The 19,679-nt window shown below is 44.7% G+C and overlaps 1 protein-coding gene across 2 annotated transcripts; it reads left to right on the forward strand.

Annotated features, from left to right (window-relative positions):
* The first annotated feature begins 891 nt into the window (after positions 1 to 891).
* Positions 892 to 19,348, forward strand: LOC142498912 (cathepsin S-like). 2 transcript variants are annotated; one of them, XM_075607549.1, is made up of 7 exons: positions 892 to 1,020; positions 2,461 to 2,583; positions 14,300 to 14,470; positions 15,447 to 15,671; positions 16,043 to 16,208; positions 16,340 to 16,442; positions 18,297 to 19,329. In XM_075607549.1, the coding sequence occupies exons 1-7, from the start codon at positions 892 to 894 to the stop codon at positions 18,394 to 18,396; spliced, it is 1,017 nt and encodes a 338-aa protein (XP_075463664.1). In that variant the 3' UTR covers positions 18,397 to 19,329. The 2 variants fall into 2 exon arrangements, with proteins under 2 accessions (XP_075463664.1, XP_075463665.1); XM_075607550.1 differs by lacking the exon at positions 14,300 to 14,470 and having other exon boundaries at positions 18,297 to 19,348.
* The last annotated feature ends 331 nt before the right edge of the window (positions 19,349 to 19,679 follow it).

Raw genomic sequence — 19,679 nt, forward strand, 5'->3', positions numbered from 1 at the left:
AAAAAAAAGTACATGTAGGATATTGCTAGGTATGCAGCTTTAAAACAGAAATTGTCCATTCCCCCCTATTTTTTCTTCTTTTTTTATATATGTATAGCATGTGACGATCTATAATTCTACATTCTTACACAAACTGGCAATCGTTTGGTGTTCCTATTCTAAATCTGTAAAAATCCTGCTTGGGGGCCTAAATAAATGGCGCCTTTCCGTTTCACTCAATCCTTCAGTCAGTGCAACTCAACAGCTACAATGTATCCGGATATTATTAAGATAACATTGACTATTGTTGCAGTTTGCAGCTCAAACTGCTGGGAAAATTGGCAACAAATTATCACAAACAGGAAAGTGTTAAAAAGATCTTACCCTGTTGGGATGGTGTGCTAGACCCTGCTATAGAAATCGAAGGCTGCTCAGTATATTAAAACTCATTAAAAATGGCATTAAGAATGAAAAAAAGTCACTATTATCTTATACTACAGAACTGATTTTTTTTTTTTTTTAAAACATAGAAGATTTCACATGTTTTGCTCCTTTAAGAGACACGGGCGCTAGTCGGATATTGAGGGGAAGGTTATTCTAGAGGTGTGGGGCAGTGAGGTAGAAAGGGCTTAAGACAGGAAATGTCTTTATATGCAGAAGGGGTATCTAAAGGAGAAAAAAATCCGCTACAACGGAGTTAAAGTCCTCAATCCAGCACGTCTCTGCCAGTGTATCGAGCGAACCTTCTGGCATGAGAAATATCTGAAAGAAGTGTGTGAGTAATGTTTTTATCAGTGACTATTCTTTTGGTTATGGAAGCTGCAGAAAAATGGACGTTTGCTGCCACTACTGCATTGTAACTGTTCAGGAACTGTTGTTTTACTCCTCATTCCATCTCGTATTTCTTCCAGGATGAATTCCTTGACGTGCATTTTGTTAGCCGCCTCTGTAATCGCATCGGTACACGCCCTCGTTGACCCTACACTGGAGAACCATTGGCAGTTATGGAAGAAAAGCTTCACCAAGCTGTATTCAAACGAGGTACCGACTCTATCTTACACCTTGAACGTCCCAATGTATGTATGTATGTCTTTATTTATATAGCATCATTAATGTACATAGCGCTTCATAGCAGTAATACACGTGCCAATCATATAAATAACGAATAATTCAAATAACAGATCATGGGAATAAGTGCTTCAGACATAAAAGTAACATTTAGGAAGATGAGTCCCTGCTCCGAGGAGCTAACAATCTAATTGCTAGGTAGGGAGAACGTACAGAGACCGTAGGAGGGCGTTTTGGTAAGTGCGTCTGCAGGGGGCCAATCTTTATGTATCATGTGTCTAGTATTATCCACGGTGCTACTCATATGCTTCTTTAAGCAAGTGTGTCTTAAGGTGGGTCTTAAAGGTGGATAGAGAGGGTGCTAGTCGGGTACTAAGGGGAAGGGCATTCCAGAGGTGTGGGGCAGTCAGTGAGAAAGGTTTAAGATAGGAGAGGGCTTTAGATACAAAGAGGGTAGAGAGAAGACATCCTTGAGCAGAACGTAAGAGTCAGGATGGTGAATAGTGAGAAATTAGGGCTGAGATGTAAGGAGGGGCAGAAGAGTGTAAAGCTTTAAAAGTGAGGAGGAGAATTAAGTGTGAGATGCGGGATTTGATAGAAAGCCAGGAGAGGGATTTCAGCAGGGGAGACGCTGAGACAGATCTAGGAAAGATTACAGTGATTCTGGCAGTAGCGTTTAGGATAGATTGTAGGGGAGACAGGTGAGAGGCAGGAAGGCCGGACAGCAGGAGGTTACAGTAGTCGAGACGGGAGAGAATGAGGGCCTGAGTCAGAGTTTTAGCTGTCGAGTAACAGAGGAAAGGGCGTATCTTACTAATATTGCGGAGGAAAAAGCGACAGGTTTTAGAAACATTTTGAATGTGAGAGGAGTAGTGTGACCACTAGGCAGTGTGCTTGGGCTGCTGGATGAAAAATAGCACTTCCAACAGTAATGTGGAAAAAGGTAGTAGGGCCAGGTTTGGGAGGAAGTATGAGGAGCTCTGTGGGGGATATGAACATAAAGATACTGTACACTTACAGGTCTTACCTACATGTATACATGTATCTACTTATAAATTATGTACTGGCTTGTGCACATATCATAAGCTAGTAATATACATACATACATACATACATACATACATACATACATACATACATACATACACACAAAATAGAAAGAAAACCCATATGAAGCACGCTGATGAAATCCAAAAGTAACACATTTATTTAACCAATAAAGGTAGAGAATAATAAAACAGACAGATTAAGATAAGACGGGGACCTGAGAGAGAAACTTCCTACTATGCTGCAATTAGCATTAACCAGAGGTATTTAATATTCATTCCGCACACCTTGTACACATGTAAGGTCACAGGACAGAGTATAACTAACCCAAGCTGGCTCTAAAGGTTTTCGTTGCGTGTGTTTTAGAAAGAAGACATCAGGAGACGGGTTATATGGGAAAAAAATCTGAAGTTTGTGACGCTACATAACCTTGAGCACTCCATGGGAATTCATTCTTACGATCTGGGGATGAACCATCTTGGAGACATGGTAGGTAAATTCTAAGGTAGGAAGCCAATAGTGACACGCCCACTAAGTGCTCATTTGCCTGTGACGACCCAGAATACTTGTCTGCAGTGGAACCACTGTATGACATCATAAAATGGGTGAATGATGCTGGTTTGGGGACCAGTGAAAGGCAGGCAACACACGCATGGGTATTCTATCTTTCCTGTACTCAAAAAAGGACAAGCTACTGGATTTTAGGCTCTGTATTATACGACTGATGAGGAATTGGCAGCTTCTGTTATTGCAAAGTCTGTGATCAGCAAATCTCCGAATGTAAAATTCAAAGGGCAACAAAACCAGCTAAAGCAGTGACATTTAATCTGCTTTCTATGGGGGAGGGTTCCAAAACTGGCTGGTTTGTTAGCACTGATAATTCAAGACTTTTTAACCATTTCATAGGTCTCTCATTATCATGGTGTGAAACTGCCTTCCCATGCTCTGGTGTTTGCTGGCACCTCTTCTACTACAGGGGTTAAATCTGGGATTTTTCTAACATTTTTACAAAGATCAAACACAGATACAGATATGAGTTCATCTGTTTATATGGCTGGCAAAATACTCACCCTTTCACCTTGTGGCCATCCCAACGTACACCCCTGGGTCTAAGTAACCCTACTGGGTCTAACTAATCCAACTGGATCTAACTAACTCTACTGGGTCTAACTAACCCAACTGGATCTAACTAACTCTACTGGGTCTAACTAACCCAACTGGATCTAACTAACTCTACTGGGTCTAACTAACCCAACTGGATCTAACTAACTCTACTGGGTCTAACTAACCCAACTGGGTCTAACTAACTCTACTGGGTCTAACTAACCCAACTGGGTCTCATTAACCCTACTGGGTCTCATTAACCCTACTGGGTCTAACTAACCCTACTGGGTCTAACTAACCCTACTGGGTCTAACTAACCCTACTGGGTCTAACTAACCCTACCCAGCTCTTTGACTTTCTGATCTAGACTAAATGTACCTAAATACTGCAATCTAAACCTAAAACCTAATTATTTATGTGGGGACTTTTCATTTCCAGGCAATTCTTAGGCCGTGCGTATAGTGCCCGTGACGGGCGACGCGACAGGATGGGTGACGTCACCCGTTGCCGCTAGCGAAAGTTATATTTCCCTTTGTGGCGGCGTCGCGGGCATACTTGCATTTGATTGGTTCAGGGGCTGTCAGATGAGGCGAAAGCCCTTGAAAAATCAAATATTGCCAGCTACCAAAGTTCGCGACACGACGTTGCTCCGTCGCATTGTCGCGGTCGCACTTACTATAAGCACACGCGGCGGCAATGTATTTGTTTTTGGGCGGCGTTAGAAACAGTTGATACCAGAAAGCTGATATACTAAATGAAGTATAGAAAACCACAATCATTACTCTACCAACTGGTTCTGCTACCCCTCACCTCTAACCTCCCCCTTCCCCAACTGCAAATTGCTGTCACCACCATGGCTGTCTATAGCCCTTATCAATCGCTATACCCACACCCGATCCCACTACATACCCACACCAAATCCTGCTACATACCCACACCTGATCCCACTACATACCCACACCAAATCCTGCTACATACCCACACCCGATCCCACTACATACCCACGCCCTATCCCACTACATACACAGACCCGATCCCACTACATACCCATACCCGATCCCACTACATACCCACACCCGATCCCACTACATACCCACACCCGATCCCACTACATACCCACACCAAATCCTGCTACATACCCACACCCGATCCCACTACATACCCACACCAAATCCTGCTACATACCCACACCCGATCCCACTACATACCCACACCAAATCCTGCTACATACCCACACCCGATCCCACTACATACCCACACCAGATCCCACTACATACCCACACCCGATCCCACTACATACCCACACCAAATCCCACTACATACCCACACCAAATCCCACTACATACCCACACCAAATCCTGCTACATACCCACACCCGATCCCACTACATACCCACGCCCTATCCCACTACATACACAGACCCGATCCCACTACATACCCACACCCGATCCCACTACATACCCACACCCGATCCCACTACATACCCACACCCGATCCCACTACATACCCAGACCCGATCCCGCTACATACCCACACCCGATCCCGATACATACCCAAGTCCGATCCCACTACATACGCACACCCGATCCCGCTACATATCCACGTCCGATCCTGCTACATACCCAGACCCGATTCCGCTACATACGCACACCCGATCTCACTACATACCCAAACCCGATCTCACTACATACCCACACCCGATCCCGCTACATACCCAAACCCGATCCCGCTTCATATCCACACCCGATCTCGCTATATACCCACACCCGATCCCACTACATACCCACACCCGAGCCCACTACATACCCACACCCGATCCCACTACATACCCACACCCGATCCCACTACATACCCACACCCGATCCCACTACATACCCACAACCGATCCCAATACATGCCCACACCCGGTCCCACTACATACCCACACCCAATCCCACTACATACCCACATCTGATCCCACTACATGCCCACACCCGATCCGACTACATACCCATACCCGATCTCACTACATACCCACACCCGATCCCACTACATACCCACACCCCATCCCGCTGCATTGTCCCTTGTCCATGTTCTGTAAAGTCTCTCTTGCTCCTTTCTCAGCATACAATGTAATCATACACCAAAGGCCCTTTTGCTTGGGTACAAGCATTACATACCTATTCTTTGCTTTCATGTTCCCCTCCCTAAACGTTTTTATACTGTAAGGTGGGAAGTGAAGCTCAACACACAAACTCCTGTCTAGCATAAAGTGTGAGTGCTATGGTCCCACCAACTTGTATTGTATTCCTAGACCCTGCTGCTCTACTTGGGCAGTGGAAGCACAATATAGCATCCCCACCCATGCTTGGCCAGCATCCCCACCTAGAGCAGCCATCCTAACACTATTCTATGCCAGTCATTATAGCCTCTCAGGTCTGTGCACCTCTCCTCTCTGCAGCTTCAATTCGTTATGTTTCCATAGGCCTGAGTTCTCCAGTAGAAATGTCTTTCTATTGTGATATACTGTGTATATATATATAAATATTTATATATATATATATATATATATATATATATATATGTAACCCCGGTCTCTTTTCAGCCCCAGAGACCCCCCATGTAGCGCATTCTGAGGCTCTGCGGCACACCTGGCTAGCGGGGGCCGCCATGACAGGTTGCGCGAGCGTGCGCGTTGGTCGCGCAGGCGCAGTAAGGGTAGCGCACGCGGTCCCAATGCTAAAGAGGTCCTGAGTGGACTACAATTCCCAGCAGCCTCTGGGGATTGCCCTTTCACCCACATCACGTGCAGCCAGCCAGCAAATAGGGTTTTGCAGCTTCTCCTGTGGAGGAAAGCTACAATGTTGCGGGGACCACGTTGGGGAGTTGAAGCTGGGAGCAGGAAGGGGAAGGAAGGGTGTAGGGAGCAAGTGCTCCTACACCAGGCATGTAAGGTAGTTCCCCATATCCCAGGCAGGCCCCAATCCCCACCAGGGTAGTGGGTAGGTACTGAGGGACGGCCCCTAGATTAGGGACCCTGCCCTTAGGTGTGAGTGTGCAGTCTTGTCAGTGTCACGGCTGGTAGTGCTTTGAGCGCTGACAAGTAGGCACAGTGTGTGTGTGCAGTGCAGTGTAGCTGCAGGTACCGAGCGAGTGCAGTGGGTTGCTGCAGGTTCAGTGTGTGTGCAGTGCGGTTGCTGCAGGTACCAAGTGAGTGCAGTGGGTTGCTGCAGGTTCAGTGTGTGTGCAGTGCGGTTGCTGCAGGTACCGAGTGAGTGCAGTGGGTTGCTGCAGGTTCAGTGTGTGCAGGGTTGCTGCAGGTACCGAGTGAGTGCAGTGGGTTGCTGCAGGTACCGAGTGAGTGCAGTGGGTTGCTGCAGGTTCAGTGTGAGTGCAGTGGGTTGCTGCAGGTACCGAGTGAGTGCAGTGGATTGCTGCAGGTACAGTGTGAGTGCAGTGCGTTTGCTGCATAGGTTAGGGAGAAGTAGTCAGAGGGGATCCGGGAGGTGAAGAGAGAGGTAGTGTGGGTGCAGGGGGTCAGTGACCCACCTGCATAGGACAGGCTACCCTGTATGCCCCTAGGAGTGTTCCCTGAAGTCACCGAAGGTTGCAATGCTGCAGGGACGGCCTATAGTAGTAGCGAGCATCACCCTTACTGTGTAGACAGCTAGGGACAAAGAGACAAGCGTGCGGATCAGGTTGCTGGCGAGTCGTCTGGGACCAGACGGCTGGACATTAAGACCCAAGAGGCAGACCGTGATTCATCTGACCCTTTGCGAAGAGGTACCGGTTACCGCCGTGACCGGAAGGTACTATAACATCAAGTGCACCAACACCGGTCAACAGGCGCTGATCCTTCCTTAGGCTAAACTCTTTAGGAACACTGAGCGAGTGGTTAAAGAACTGAGCCTATACCATCACTTTAAAATATATGGACACGGTGTGTGGGTCACGCGGTGAAGGGACAGAGACGTTTATCCTGATGAGTGGGCGAGCCACTAAGGTTATACAGTTATAGTATAAGGTTATATGTGTTGGGTCATATTGCTATAAGATAGAGTGATAAGGTATCGTGCATTATCTTATAGTAAAACTGGTTGCATCATATATGTGTGTTGTTGTATTTCTTGCCCAGGGGAATCTCACATCACGGGGATCCTGGGTAAGTGGAGGCGCTGCGCTAAGAAAGTGTATGAGTGTTACCCCAGGCTCCCAGCTAGCGGAGGCTCAGATCTCCTGGAGCCGCAGGTGTTGTACAGTGACCAGTAGTTCCTTTGGGAGGGTTCACAAAAAGGGCTACATATATATATATACAATTTTAATATTATTGTGTGCTTATTTGCATGTCTTAGACAGGTCTGCAACCCTGCCTTTCACCGTTATCACCCAAAACCCAATTTTCGGGCCAAAACACAAAGAAGTTCGACTTACTGTAGAACGCGTTTTAGCTATTTGCACTTTTATATTTATAGTAACTGAATTACTTGTGTGTGTGTCAGTCAGTGTGTGTGTTTGTCAGTCAGTGTCTGTCAGTCAGTGTGTGTATGTGTGTCAGTCAGTGTGTGTGTGTGTGTGTGTGTGTGTGTCTCTGTGTGTGGTATGTGTGTGTGTGTTTTATTCCCCGTTTCCTGCCCCCCCTCTCTTCTGACTCCCCCCACCCCAGACCTTCTACCCATCACCCTGCCCCCAAAACTCGTGGCCATGATCCTGCACCCAGCACAGATTCTCAGGGCCTTCATGTTGTCAGTACTGTGCCAAGCTCTGATAAAGGCATGAAGAGTGACATCGCTCAAGCTGGAGCCAGTTCCCTTTCTCCTTGTGAGGACTAAAGGACTAACATTGATCACTCTATGACCAGCACAGAGTCTCGTGCCCCTAATATTTATCATCTACTGCCCGGTTCCACAGCACTTTGGCCAGTAACACATGCTGACCCATTACTAACGATGCCTGCTAAGAGACCCCGGCAAACCCACCCTCCTCCCAAATTCCACTTGGCCAACGATCGTCTCCTCCTCTTCTTGTTAACCCTGCACCCTTCTCATCCTTGACCAATCACGAATCAGCCCTGCAGGCTTCGCTCCCTCCTGATCAGGCTGAGTGTCCGTCATCGCCGATTGCCCTTGTGTAGTTGTCAATGGCGGCGCTTCCTCCCGGCGGTGGGCTGTTAGTGATGGCGGTTGGCCGGGTCTTCGCGGGGCTGCGCATGATGCAGAGTTGCGGAGGATGCAAACCCCCCTCCCATTACTGGACCAGCCCCGCTTCCTCTCTCCTCCCCCTGGCAGAGCTGCGGAGACACAGCGCCCGGATCTCGGGGTGAGGGGTGTGTGTATGTTTGTTCGCACCGCAAATGTAATTGCACGCACTCTCCTAGCATGGCCACGGCCTTTGACACCATAAGGGCTCGTCCAGGCTGAGAGTGAGTGCGCATGAAAGCTCGCACTCAGCACAATCAAACACATTACGACAATGTGTTTGACCAGTGTGCGCGACCATGAGCGCTCCGCGCTCAGCTGCTTGGCAAGACAAATATTTTTTAATTTGTCAACTTGTCCTGGTAGCGTGCGCGGTTCAGCTAATGAGGGTGAACCGCTCACGTGATGTCACAGACACACACCCCCTGGGCGCAAAACTACGCAGGACACATATCGCCCCTGCTCTCATATATATAATTTATTGGCCAGTAGTGAGTGCCCTGTTCTGAAGGGATTATTAATATTATAGGCTAAATGTAGGCTATTTTAATAAATAATAGACAATTTTGTATAGTTATATAGATTCTTTTTTAATTAAAATAAAATTGCAAGTACATTGAAGGAATGCCATATACACTCACACTGCAGCTATTTATAGATACACACACTAGTGATGGACTGGCTCCTAAAATAACACCGGATACCCGGGTTAAAAGAAAAATTACTAGGCCTTGTTGCCGGGTAACCGGCCAGGTAGGTTTGGAGGACAGCAGCCATGGCGGAGGGAGAGAAGGACGGTATCCTGCAGGCGGTGGCGGAGGGAGAGAAGGACGGCAGCGGCAGAGGACAGCAGCTTGCGGTGGAGGTAGAAGAGTACCATGAGAGCGTAGCAGGAGTGGCACAGCAGGGCGGCAGGGAGGAGTTGCGCTGTAGCAGTGGCAGACACCGGATGTCAGAGAAGACTTCCGGGTCAGAACGCTGGGCTGCGCACATACATATGTGTGCGTGCGTGCACACACACACATATATATATATATTGGCTATATAGATATACAGTTAGGTCGTTAGGTCCTGAAATAATTGTACACTGACACAATTTTCATAATTTTGGCTCTGTTCGCCACCACAATGGATTTAAAATGAAACAACCGAGATGCAATAGAAGTGCAGACTTTCATCTTTAATTCAAGGGGTTGAACAAAAATATCGTATGAAACGTTTAGGAATTGCAACCATTTTCATACACAGTCCCCTTATTTCAGGGGCTCAAATGTAATTGGACAAATTAACACAATCATAAATAAAATGTTTATTTTTAATACTTTGTCAAGAATCCTTTGCAGGCAATGACTGCTTGAAGTCTGGAATGCATGGACATCACCAAACGCTGAGTTTCCTCCTTTGTGATGCTTTGCCAGGCCTTTACTGCAGCTGTCTTCAGTTGTTGTTTGTTCGTGGGTCTTTCTGCCTTAAGTTTTGTCTTCAGCAAGTGAAATGCATGCTCGATCAGGTTGAGATCAGGTGATTGACTCGGCCATTGCAGAATATTCCACTTCTTTGCCTTAAAAAAACTCCTGGGTTGCTTTCGCAGTATGGTTTGGGTCATTGTCCAATCAACTTCACTGAATTTGGCTGAATCTGAGCAGACAATATATCGATATACACTTATTATTAGAATTATTAGAATTAATCCGGCTGCTTCTGTCTTCTGTCACATCATCAATAAACACTTGTGACCCAGTGCCATTGTAAGCCATGCATGCCCATGCCATCACACTGCATCCTCAGTGTTTTACAGATGATGTGGTATGCTTCAGATCATGAGCCGTTCCAAGCCTTCTACATACTTTTTTCTTCCCATCATTCTGGTACAGGTTGATCTTTGTTTCCTCTGTCCTAAGAATGCTGTTCTAGAACTGGGCTGGCTTTTATAGATATTGTTTGGCAAAGTCTAATCTGGCCTTTCTATTCTTGAGGCTTATGAATGGTTTGCACCTTGTGGTGAACCCTCTGTATTTGCTCTCGTGAAGTCTTCTCTTTATGGTAGACTTGGATAATGATATGCCTACCTCCTGGAGAGTGTTCTTCACTTGGCTGGATGTTGTGAAGGGGTATTTCTTTATCATGGAAAGGATCCTACCATCATCCACCACTGTTGTCTTCCGTGGACGTCCAGGCCTTTTTGTGTTGCAGAGCTCATCAGTGCGTTCTTTTTTTCTCAGAATGTAACAAACTGTTGATTTGGCCACTCCTAATGTTCCTACTATCTCTCTGATGGACTGTCTTTTTTTTTTTTTTGCAGCCTAAGGATGCCCTGTTTCACTTGCATTGAGAGCTCCTTTGACCGCATGTTGTGGGTTCACAGCAACAGCTTACAAATGTGAATGCCACACCTGGAATCAACTCCAGACCTTTTACCTGCTTAATTGATGATGAAATAACGAAGGAATAGCCCACACCTGTCCATGAAACCGCTTTTGTGTCAATTGTCCAATTACTTTTGGTCCCTTGAAAAAGAGAGGGCTACATATTAAAGAGATGTAATTCCTAAACCCTTCCTCCAATTTGGATGTGAATACCCTCTGACAGAGTCACTGACTCAGTAGGCTGAAATGGAGGTAGTACATTCCAGCAATCAACCAGTTAACCTGCATGCACCTGCAGCCTAATTAAGCAGGATTCCTGAGAGATAGAGCCAGAGCCAGTGAGAGAGACTGACTGTTTTCACCAGAGAAGGGGGGGGGGGTGACCGGTGTACTCCCCAGCTACCAGAAGCTGGTTAAAGAAGCTGGTAAAGAGTGAGAGATAGAGCCAGAGAGAAGACTGTTTTCCCTCAGGGAAGGGGACAGAGAAAGCGCTCCCCAGCAAGGAAGGCTGGCACAGTTCAATAGGCCCGCTGGACAGTGGAGGCGGTGTTTGCTGGGCTGCCTGGGTTGGCAACCCCAGGAGGAAGAAGGAAGGCTGTGAGGCCACGCTGAAGTGGGATGTCTGTTCAAAACCTGGACTAAACAGATAAGCAAACCCTTTATTGCTACAGTATGTGCAACGACTGTGCTGTTTCTTTATTGCCTATGCCAGGGCATGTTTTGGGGTGGGAACTGGCTTAGCTGGCTGCCCAGTAGATAGGGCTGAAGAAGTATGTTAGTTCCCTGACAGGAATAGGTATTTATTTATGCTTTTTATTTTGGTTTGATTTTCTTAAAGGGACGGTCGGCCTGCGAATACGTTACTTAACCCCTATAAATAAACCCCACGTAAATAGAAGTACTGTGTTTACGGCCTTATTTGGGATAAAAGAGACCGCAACGTGATGTGGGTTGTCACAACCCTCAAATTAAAGCTGTTAGACTGCACTTTAAGTCCATATTCATTATTTAACTGTAACTTTAACTTATTTGGGTAAACAGCCGAAATAACAAAACTTGTATCAGTGTCCAATTATTTCCGGACCTAACTGTATATATATTATATTATATATATAAATATTTTATATATATATATATATATATATATATATATACACAGTGGTTGACAAATCACCAAAAAATCTACTCGCCACCTAGTACCAAACGTGTGCTGCTTGGGCCAATATTTACTCGCCCGGGGGTTAAATCCACTCGGCCGGGGCGAGCAAATGTATAGGTTTGTCGAACACTGTATATATATATATATATATATATATAGCAACTGTAAATATTACTGTATGTTCATTTGCATGTCTTAGACAGGTCTGCAACCCTGTCTTTCCCCATTGTCACCCAGCTTACAGCACTTCCACTGCAGCAAGGGATTCTGGGAAATGACATGCAAATGAGCACTCAGTGCCACCTTTTGTCTCAAGCTCGTATTACACAAGCCAATCCTCAAGCCAATGCATGCTGTTTTAAACACAGCTTTTAAACAGAGGCTGGGATGAGATGCAAAGCCATTAGACCTACTCACATACATGTTTCAACCTTGATGGGTATCATCAGTGTGAGGCTGGTCTTAATGGCTAGCAGGTTTGAGACTAGACTAGGTAATCACCACTGTCATTAAGGTTATGGTGGGTAAAAAAAGTGACAAAAACCCTCCACAGTAAAGCATAAAGCAACTGTAAATATTACTGTATGTTCATTTGCATGTCTTAGACAGGTCTGCAACCCTGTCTTTCCCCATTGTCACCCAGCTTACAGCACTTCCACTGCAGCAAGGGATTCTGGGAAATGACATGCAAATGAGCACTCAGTGCCACCTTTTGTCTCAAGCTCGTATTACACAAGCCAATCCTCAAGCCAATGCATGCTGTTTTAAACACAGCTTTTAAACAGAGGCTGGGATGAGATGCAAAGCCATTAGACCTACTCACATACATGTTTCAACCTTGATGGGTATCATCAGTGTGAGGCTGGTCTTAATGGCTAGCAGGTTTGAGACTAGACTAGGTAATCACCACTGTCATTAAGGTTATGGTGGGTAAAAAAAGTGACAAAAACCCTCCACAGTAAAGCATAAAGCAACTGTAAATATTACTGTATGTTCATTTGCATGTCTTAGACAGGTCTGCAACCCTGTCTTTCCCCATTGTCACCCAGCTTACAGCACTTCCACTGCAGCAAGGGATTCTGGGAAATGACATGCAAATGAGCACTCAGTGCCACCTTTTGTCTCAAGCTCGTATTACACAAGCCATATATATATATATATATCAGGCTGGGCGTGGATATGCAGATAGAATAATGATGGGCGCCAGTAGTAGTTTATTTGTAGTACATACAAGAGCTTTATTCATAGCCGTTCATAATGCTCGACATACAGTACAAAAACAGACTTTACTTCAGACATTAACTGCTGGCAAATAAAATGCTTCTTCCCCTGGTAGCTCTCACACCTATGCTGGGGAAGTACTCACAATTGTTTCCTTAGTAATATTAGATTGTCAATCTCCTGCATAGTTTCAATAATGCCCCATCTCAAGTGGGCCTAAGGTGGGAATAAACTTGGTTCTCGGGGATCAGTATCCCATCACTCTGTGTACTGCCTACCTTGTCCATGCATATTGGAACGGGAGTTTACTGAGGGCCTTCCAGTAGGTCCAATCAAATTAAGGTCCGGAGCTACTACTCTGAGAACTCCTATTAGGCACATGCTCACTCCTCTTCCCAGATGAGAACAATCTTGGGCCATTCCTATACTGCTGCGGCACAGCTTAGTCTTACAAAAGACGGGAGCTGGCCGGGCACGTGACGGGCAGGTTGTTAAAAGTTGCGTGCGCGCTCCCCGCACGTTGCCCGGTCTATCCCGCGCAGCAATAGAAAAGCGCTATGGCGCTTTCTATTGAAAGCATGCAAGGCGCTGGAAAGCGGCCGCGAACCTTCCCGGTTCGTGGCGGGGTACTGCCGCGCGGCGCCCGCGTTTTTTTAAACCGCGGTGACAGCCGTGTTAGAATTAACAGTGTCGCCACTATAGGTGCTAACTATATAGAGCATCTTCCTTAACTGAAAATAAGAAAAGGTGACAGGACATCCTTAATACACATAATTATACACACAAACTTATTTACAGGACTCACAGTGAGGCTTCAGTCTAAACTATAAGGAACCTGCTTCTAGAACATTGGGCGGAGCTATATATATCCTTCTATATCCCTATAGTGACATCACTGTTACAAGACATACAAAGGAGAGACTGCTCCTTTCTGCATAGTTGTCCTGCATCACATGATGGGGAGGGGAGTAACCTGGGTGATCCCACACAGTAAACCCATTAAGGCTGTTTACTCCTTATACTACCTAGTAGTTTAAAAAAGCGTGGCTACATATGAAATAAAATAAGATATTATATACACATTATAATTTTTTCATAAACTACATAGAATTGCACCTCAGGAGGTAGAAAATATTTGACAAAAAAAATGAATTGTTGGTGTTTTACTATATTTTATCTAGACTAGCGAGGAGGTGATCTCAGTGGTAACAGGTTTAAAAGTACCTCCCCGGGGTGAGTGGAAAAGCAGTAGTAATGAGTGGAACAGTACTCAGAATGTTAATCAGAAAAGCAAATTGCCCGCCTCTGTGGACTGGAGGGAGAAAGGATGTGTCACTGAAGTCAAAGACCAGGTAAGAACATTTCAACCCTATTATCGGGACATCTGCCCTAGATCTTAAAAATCCATCTTTCAAAAGGGTACAGGAAGCATCACTGTGTAATGTTGCTCGTCTCCGATAGGAATGGATCCGCAGGGCTGATGTGGGGTTATAAGATCACCGACCATAGCCAGGGGACAGAGTCCTGTTAGAGTAGTTGTGATTCAGGCAGAGGTCAATGCAGGTGGCAAAATTGCAAGTCCGGATGCAGGCTGGGGTTAAGGCAGTCAGCACAGGAGCGGTGGTTGGGGTCCCATGCTGAGGTCGGCAACATGGAATCCAAAAGAAGAGGGAGGGCTCAGGAACAGGACAGGCACAGGAAACAGAATGAAAGGGGGCCAGGAACACAAGGAAAATCATACAATGCTCAGGCAGTGGCTGACTGATATTTAAGTCCTGAAACAGGGGCAGCCAATAACCAAGTTCAGGAAGAGGCTTGCCAGGAATCGAGATGGCCACCAAAGCCACGTAAGGGCAAGATCCAGCAAAACCCTGGACTGGGTTTACAAATTGAGAGAAAGAGAAGGGCTTGAACAGGAGGTTACTCGCGGAAGCTGGAGGGTGGATACCCAGGGGAAAGTGAGGCAGTACTTTTTCACTGAAACAGTGGTGAATTCGTGGAATAGCATCTCAGCAGAGGTGGTAAAGACTAATGCAATAGGGGAATTCGATACGGCTTGAGGTCAACACACAGGAATCCTAAATGTGAAAGAAACCAAAGAAAAGGGGTAAAATGAGGAAGAGGAGGAATGAATAAAGTACTGGTACTCCTGTATTGGATTTTAGTTTTAAAGTACTGGTTCTATTCAGAAAAAAAATGCAGTGGTACTCCCATTTTGGTATCCAATTTCCATTATACGTTGAATGCTGGTTTAATACCACGTCTTATTTGATGGATGTGCAGTGCACAGGGATAGGGCCTTAATGTCTTCTGTGTCCTTTCTTGTAGGATAAGTGCGGTTCTTGCTGGGCTTTCAGTGCGGTGGGTGCCCTAGAGGGACAGCTGCAACTGAAGACCGGCAAACTGATCTCTCTCAGTCCCCAAAACCTTGTGGACTGTTCTTCAAATTATAGCACCTATGGCTGTAATGGCGGCTTCATGACAAATGCCTTCCAATATATTATTGACAATAAGGGCATTGATTCTGATAGCTCATACCCTTATCAAGGAAAGGTGAGTTGATACTACACCAATAACCATTGGAATAAGTGGTTGGTAAACAATGGGTACATTCCGAAACTGCCCTCAAGTTTTTGGTGATAGCTTTTAATGAACAAGTAACCGCACATTAGTGCAACTCCTTGTATTTTCAATTGCCCGTCTGCTCCCATTTTAAAGCGCTGGGGGTTAGCACCAGATATTTTATTAAATTAATCAAAATATCGTGCTAATGCTAACGACATATTAATGAAAACAACCACAGTGGGTAATATTCTATTTACATCCAGTAAATCCCAATAAAGTGCATAATTGAGGGTTTTTCGTACAAACTGATGAGCGTTCAGAATTACACTATTAAAATGTTCTTATTAATTCATTATTAGGCTGACACGTGTCATTATAACTCGAGTGGCAAAGCTGCCACGTGCTCCAAGTACAGATGGATTGTGCCACGCACAGAGCAGGCTCTTCAGGCGGCCTTGGCTAATGTCGGGCCAGTATCTGTAGCCATAGATGCTTCTTACCCCACATTTTCCTTTTATAAAAGCGGTAAGTGTTGAACATTTCTTCCAACTTTACGACCTCTCGTCAGACGTAACCACAGAAATAAAGCCAACCGTGGTTTGCCACTATACTCGGATGTTTCTGTTTCCTTGTGTTTAATAGCATGCCATTTTCAGGTATCTACAATTATGCATCCTGCAGTGAAAAAGTAAATCATGCAGTCCTTGCAGTAGGCTATGGCAGCCTTAACGGACAAGACTATTGGATTTTAAAAAACAGGTAATGAATCTACAGGCTGCATTAAGCTGGTAGGAAAAAACCGTTTAGGCAACAAATCCAAAACAGGGTCTCAAAAACCTCTGTGGTGGTGACAATCTATGTATGTATATATATATATATTTATAGGCAATGGTGCAGCCGCAGCAACGCAGTAGGAACGAGACAGCACTCAGAGGTAATTTTCAAAAAGATTGTATTAGAGTAGGTGGCACAAATACCAACGTTTCGGTCCTCACAGGGGGACCTTGCACTGCCTTGAGAAAGGATAACCAGAGTAGTCAAAAGGACTAATGTTCAACTGATGTGATTAAAAAGCAATCATATGTCAAATAATTGCAGGTTGCAGCAATAAGCAAGTGACATGCATAAGGGGATAATAAAGCGAGGAAGCAAGATAATGTAGGGGAGGTAGGCAAACAGTGGGAGTGATTGCTAAATCAGTAGCAGTCCATGTGGCTACATTAGTCCTTTTGACTACTCTGGTTATTGAATTAACTCTACAAACATTTTTATGCTATACGGAACTGGCGCTTGTTTTGTTTTTTGTTATTATCGTTGTGGTCAGGCTTGACCATATAGAAGCATTGCCCCTTCCGTACAGACTGTTCCTATGCCAAACAATCATTTGATGCCTACACTATTCACATATCACATTTATTGAATTTATCTTTCACACAATTTATTTTCAGAATTATTTTGCACATCTCATCACTATTATTCACGTACTAGCGCTACTATTTATTTTTGTGTATATATATATATATATATATATAGACTGTGCATATAGTTAAAATGCTTTTTGGAACTATTTTGCATGAGGAGCAAGTGGTCAGTGATAACATTTTTGAATATATAGTAAAGCATCAATTAGATGTGGCCACTCAAAGATAAGGAATATATACAGGAACGGAAGGGTCTAGTTACCGATGGTCACAGACGGTTACTGTCTCAGATGTGACATGTCCCCGCTCCCCCAGAAGCCAGACATAGAGCGATAGCTCACAAACCCATGCTCTCTATCGGAGAGCTGTCCCTGAAAGTTCCCTTGCTGTGCTCCAGCTGTGTTGCAGGAAGTGAAGCAGCAGAAAAACAAGAGAAAGGCGATGCACAAAGCACAATATCTATGAAGGGCTGACGCGTTTCGTGCCTCTCCTGGCACTTTGTCAGAGTGATAAAGCCCCAGGAGAGGCGCGAAACGTGTTAGAGAATCATTACCCCCCTCATGTTTGTTTTGGGCTTAATAAATCCATTTTTTATTGCATTGATCTGCATCCACCCCTCACCGATATCGTGCGCAGTGCACCGCCATTCTCTTGTTTTTTGCGGCATTAAACCGGAATGTTGCTTTATCGTATAAAGGAGGTAAATCAGTAGAAGATAAAAAGCATTTTCATTTGGGTAAGCCAATACATTTTTTTAGACAGTGTTATTAGAACAATGTATATATCAAGGAGTGACCTGCGAGGTTTGAAAATATCTATAATATACAATAATTTAATATGGGAAGAATCCTCTTGTCAGTGATTTAAACAATATGTACAAAACCATATAGAATTATAGGAAAAAGCACATTATTTGTCAAACAAAGAGGTTATTTTACTATTACTTATGCAGTTATTAAGTTTTGCTTCAATGGATATATGCGAGTTTCAGTGTTACTGGATGTGCCTGGGTATATTCTGACATGGAAGACTATGGTCCCTATATAAAATGCTGTGTACCTGCTTCACCATGAAATGATTCATTAGAATGGAGTTCAGAGCTTTGCTGACCTGGGAAAGCTTCATAGCGTATTGGCCAATGTTTCCGTTTGATGCACAGCTACTCACGGAATTTCTTTCTTTCTCTTCCAAGCTGGGGTGTAACTTACGGAGAGAAAGGTTATATTCGCATCGCGAGAAACCAAGGAAATCTCTGCGGTGTGGCGAGTTACGCATCCTATCCACAACTGTGAAGCGGGTTTCAATATCAAGGAATCTAGCAAGAGAAAATATCAGGAAATTGTGTGCTAAAACTTAATCTAATATATACGTTTGATTGATACCTTAACAAATCCAGTAAACAACTTATCATTAAATGGATATGTTTTTCAAAGATGTGCAATCTTTCAGTTTCTCTGTTGTGGAACAGATTGTGTGTGTAAGTGTTTGTCCTAATTCATAATACATCCCTCTGCACACCCTCAAAAGCCTCCTAAGTATTATATAGACACATATTTACAGAGCGGTCCGGGCATAAGACGTCACCCGGTGCTGGAAGCCAAGTTACAGCCCATTCAAGTCAATGTGGTGTAAGGTGTCTTATGGCAGAAGACTGAATAGTAAATATGGCCAATAATGTTTTAACTAGTGTGTGTGTATTGTCGTTGTTTGCAAATGCACATAGATAAGACCAAAGATGGGTACTTGGATAATGAGTAGTTTATTGCATAGTATACTGAATGATCATACAGGAGGGTTAACAAGCGACTCTGCAAGGGGAGGCCCCAAGCAAGCTTTATATACGCTTTTCGTATTCATAGTCTAACATTGGTTAATAGGCAGATTATGATGATGTGATGCATACATTCGGTGATCACGCAGGCTACTTCCTATTCTAAGGCTAACATTTTAAAGATCACTAAACATTATTATAGGCTAAAGCAGTAAAATTCAGGGTATTATTGAAAACCCTGCTCTCTGATTGGTTAAAATTCCGGGCTTTATCCACAGTAATGCCTTGAATTTCAGCAGTTTGCAAAATGCAGTTTTCAACCTGTTTATTTCCAGCCAATCAGCTTTCAGAACAGCTGAGACAGGGCAGGGGATTGGTTTGAATTAAGTAAAAGCTCTGAGACATGGCAGGGGATTGGTCAAAAAGTATCAGCCACGGTTTGACTCCTCCCCCTCCTGAGTTGACTGAGATTTTCTGAGCAGATTCAGTTGAATTGGAGGGGGGGGGAGGGGGAGAGACTGCAAAGAAGTAAGTGTGTTGTGTATAGAGGTGCAGTGTGTGTGTGTGGGGGGGGGGGTGTAGAGGTGCTTTGTTGTGCTGTGCTGTGTTGTATTGTGTTTAGAGCTGGGGGGGAGAGTGCAAAGTTTAGTAAGTGGCTGCATTTTTGATTGTGGCTGCAGTGTATATGTGTTGTGCTGTTGTATGTGTAGCAGCAGTTTGTGTGAGCATAGAGCTGATGTGTGTGTGTGTGTGTGTGTGTGTATATAGAGCTAGAGTGTGTGTGTGTGTGTGTGTGTGTGTGTG

The sequence above is a fragment of the Ascaphus truei genome, chromosome 7, assembly GCF_040206685.1.
Source record: "Ascaphus truei isolate aAscTru1 chromosome 7, aAscTru1.hap1, whole genome shotgun sequence".
Classification (NCBI taxonomy): domain Eukaryota; kingdom Metazoa; phylum Chordata; class Amphibia; order Anura; family Ascaphidae; genus Ascaphus; species Ascaphus truei.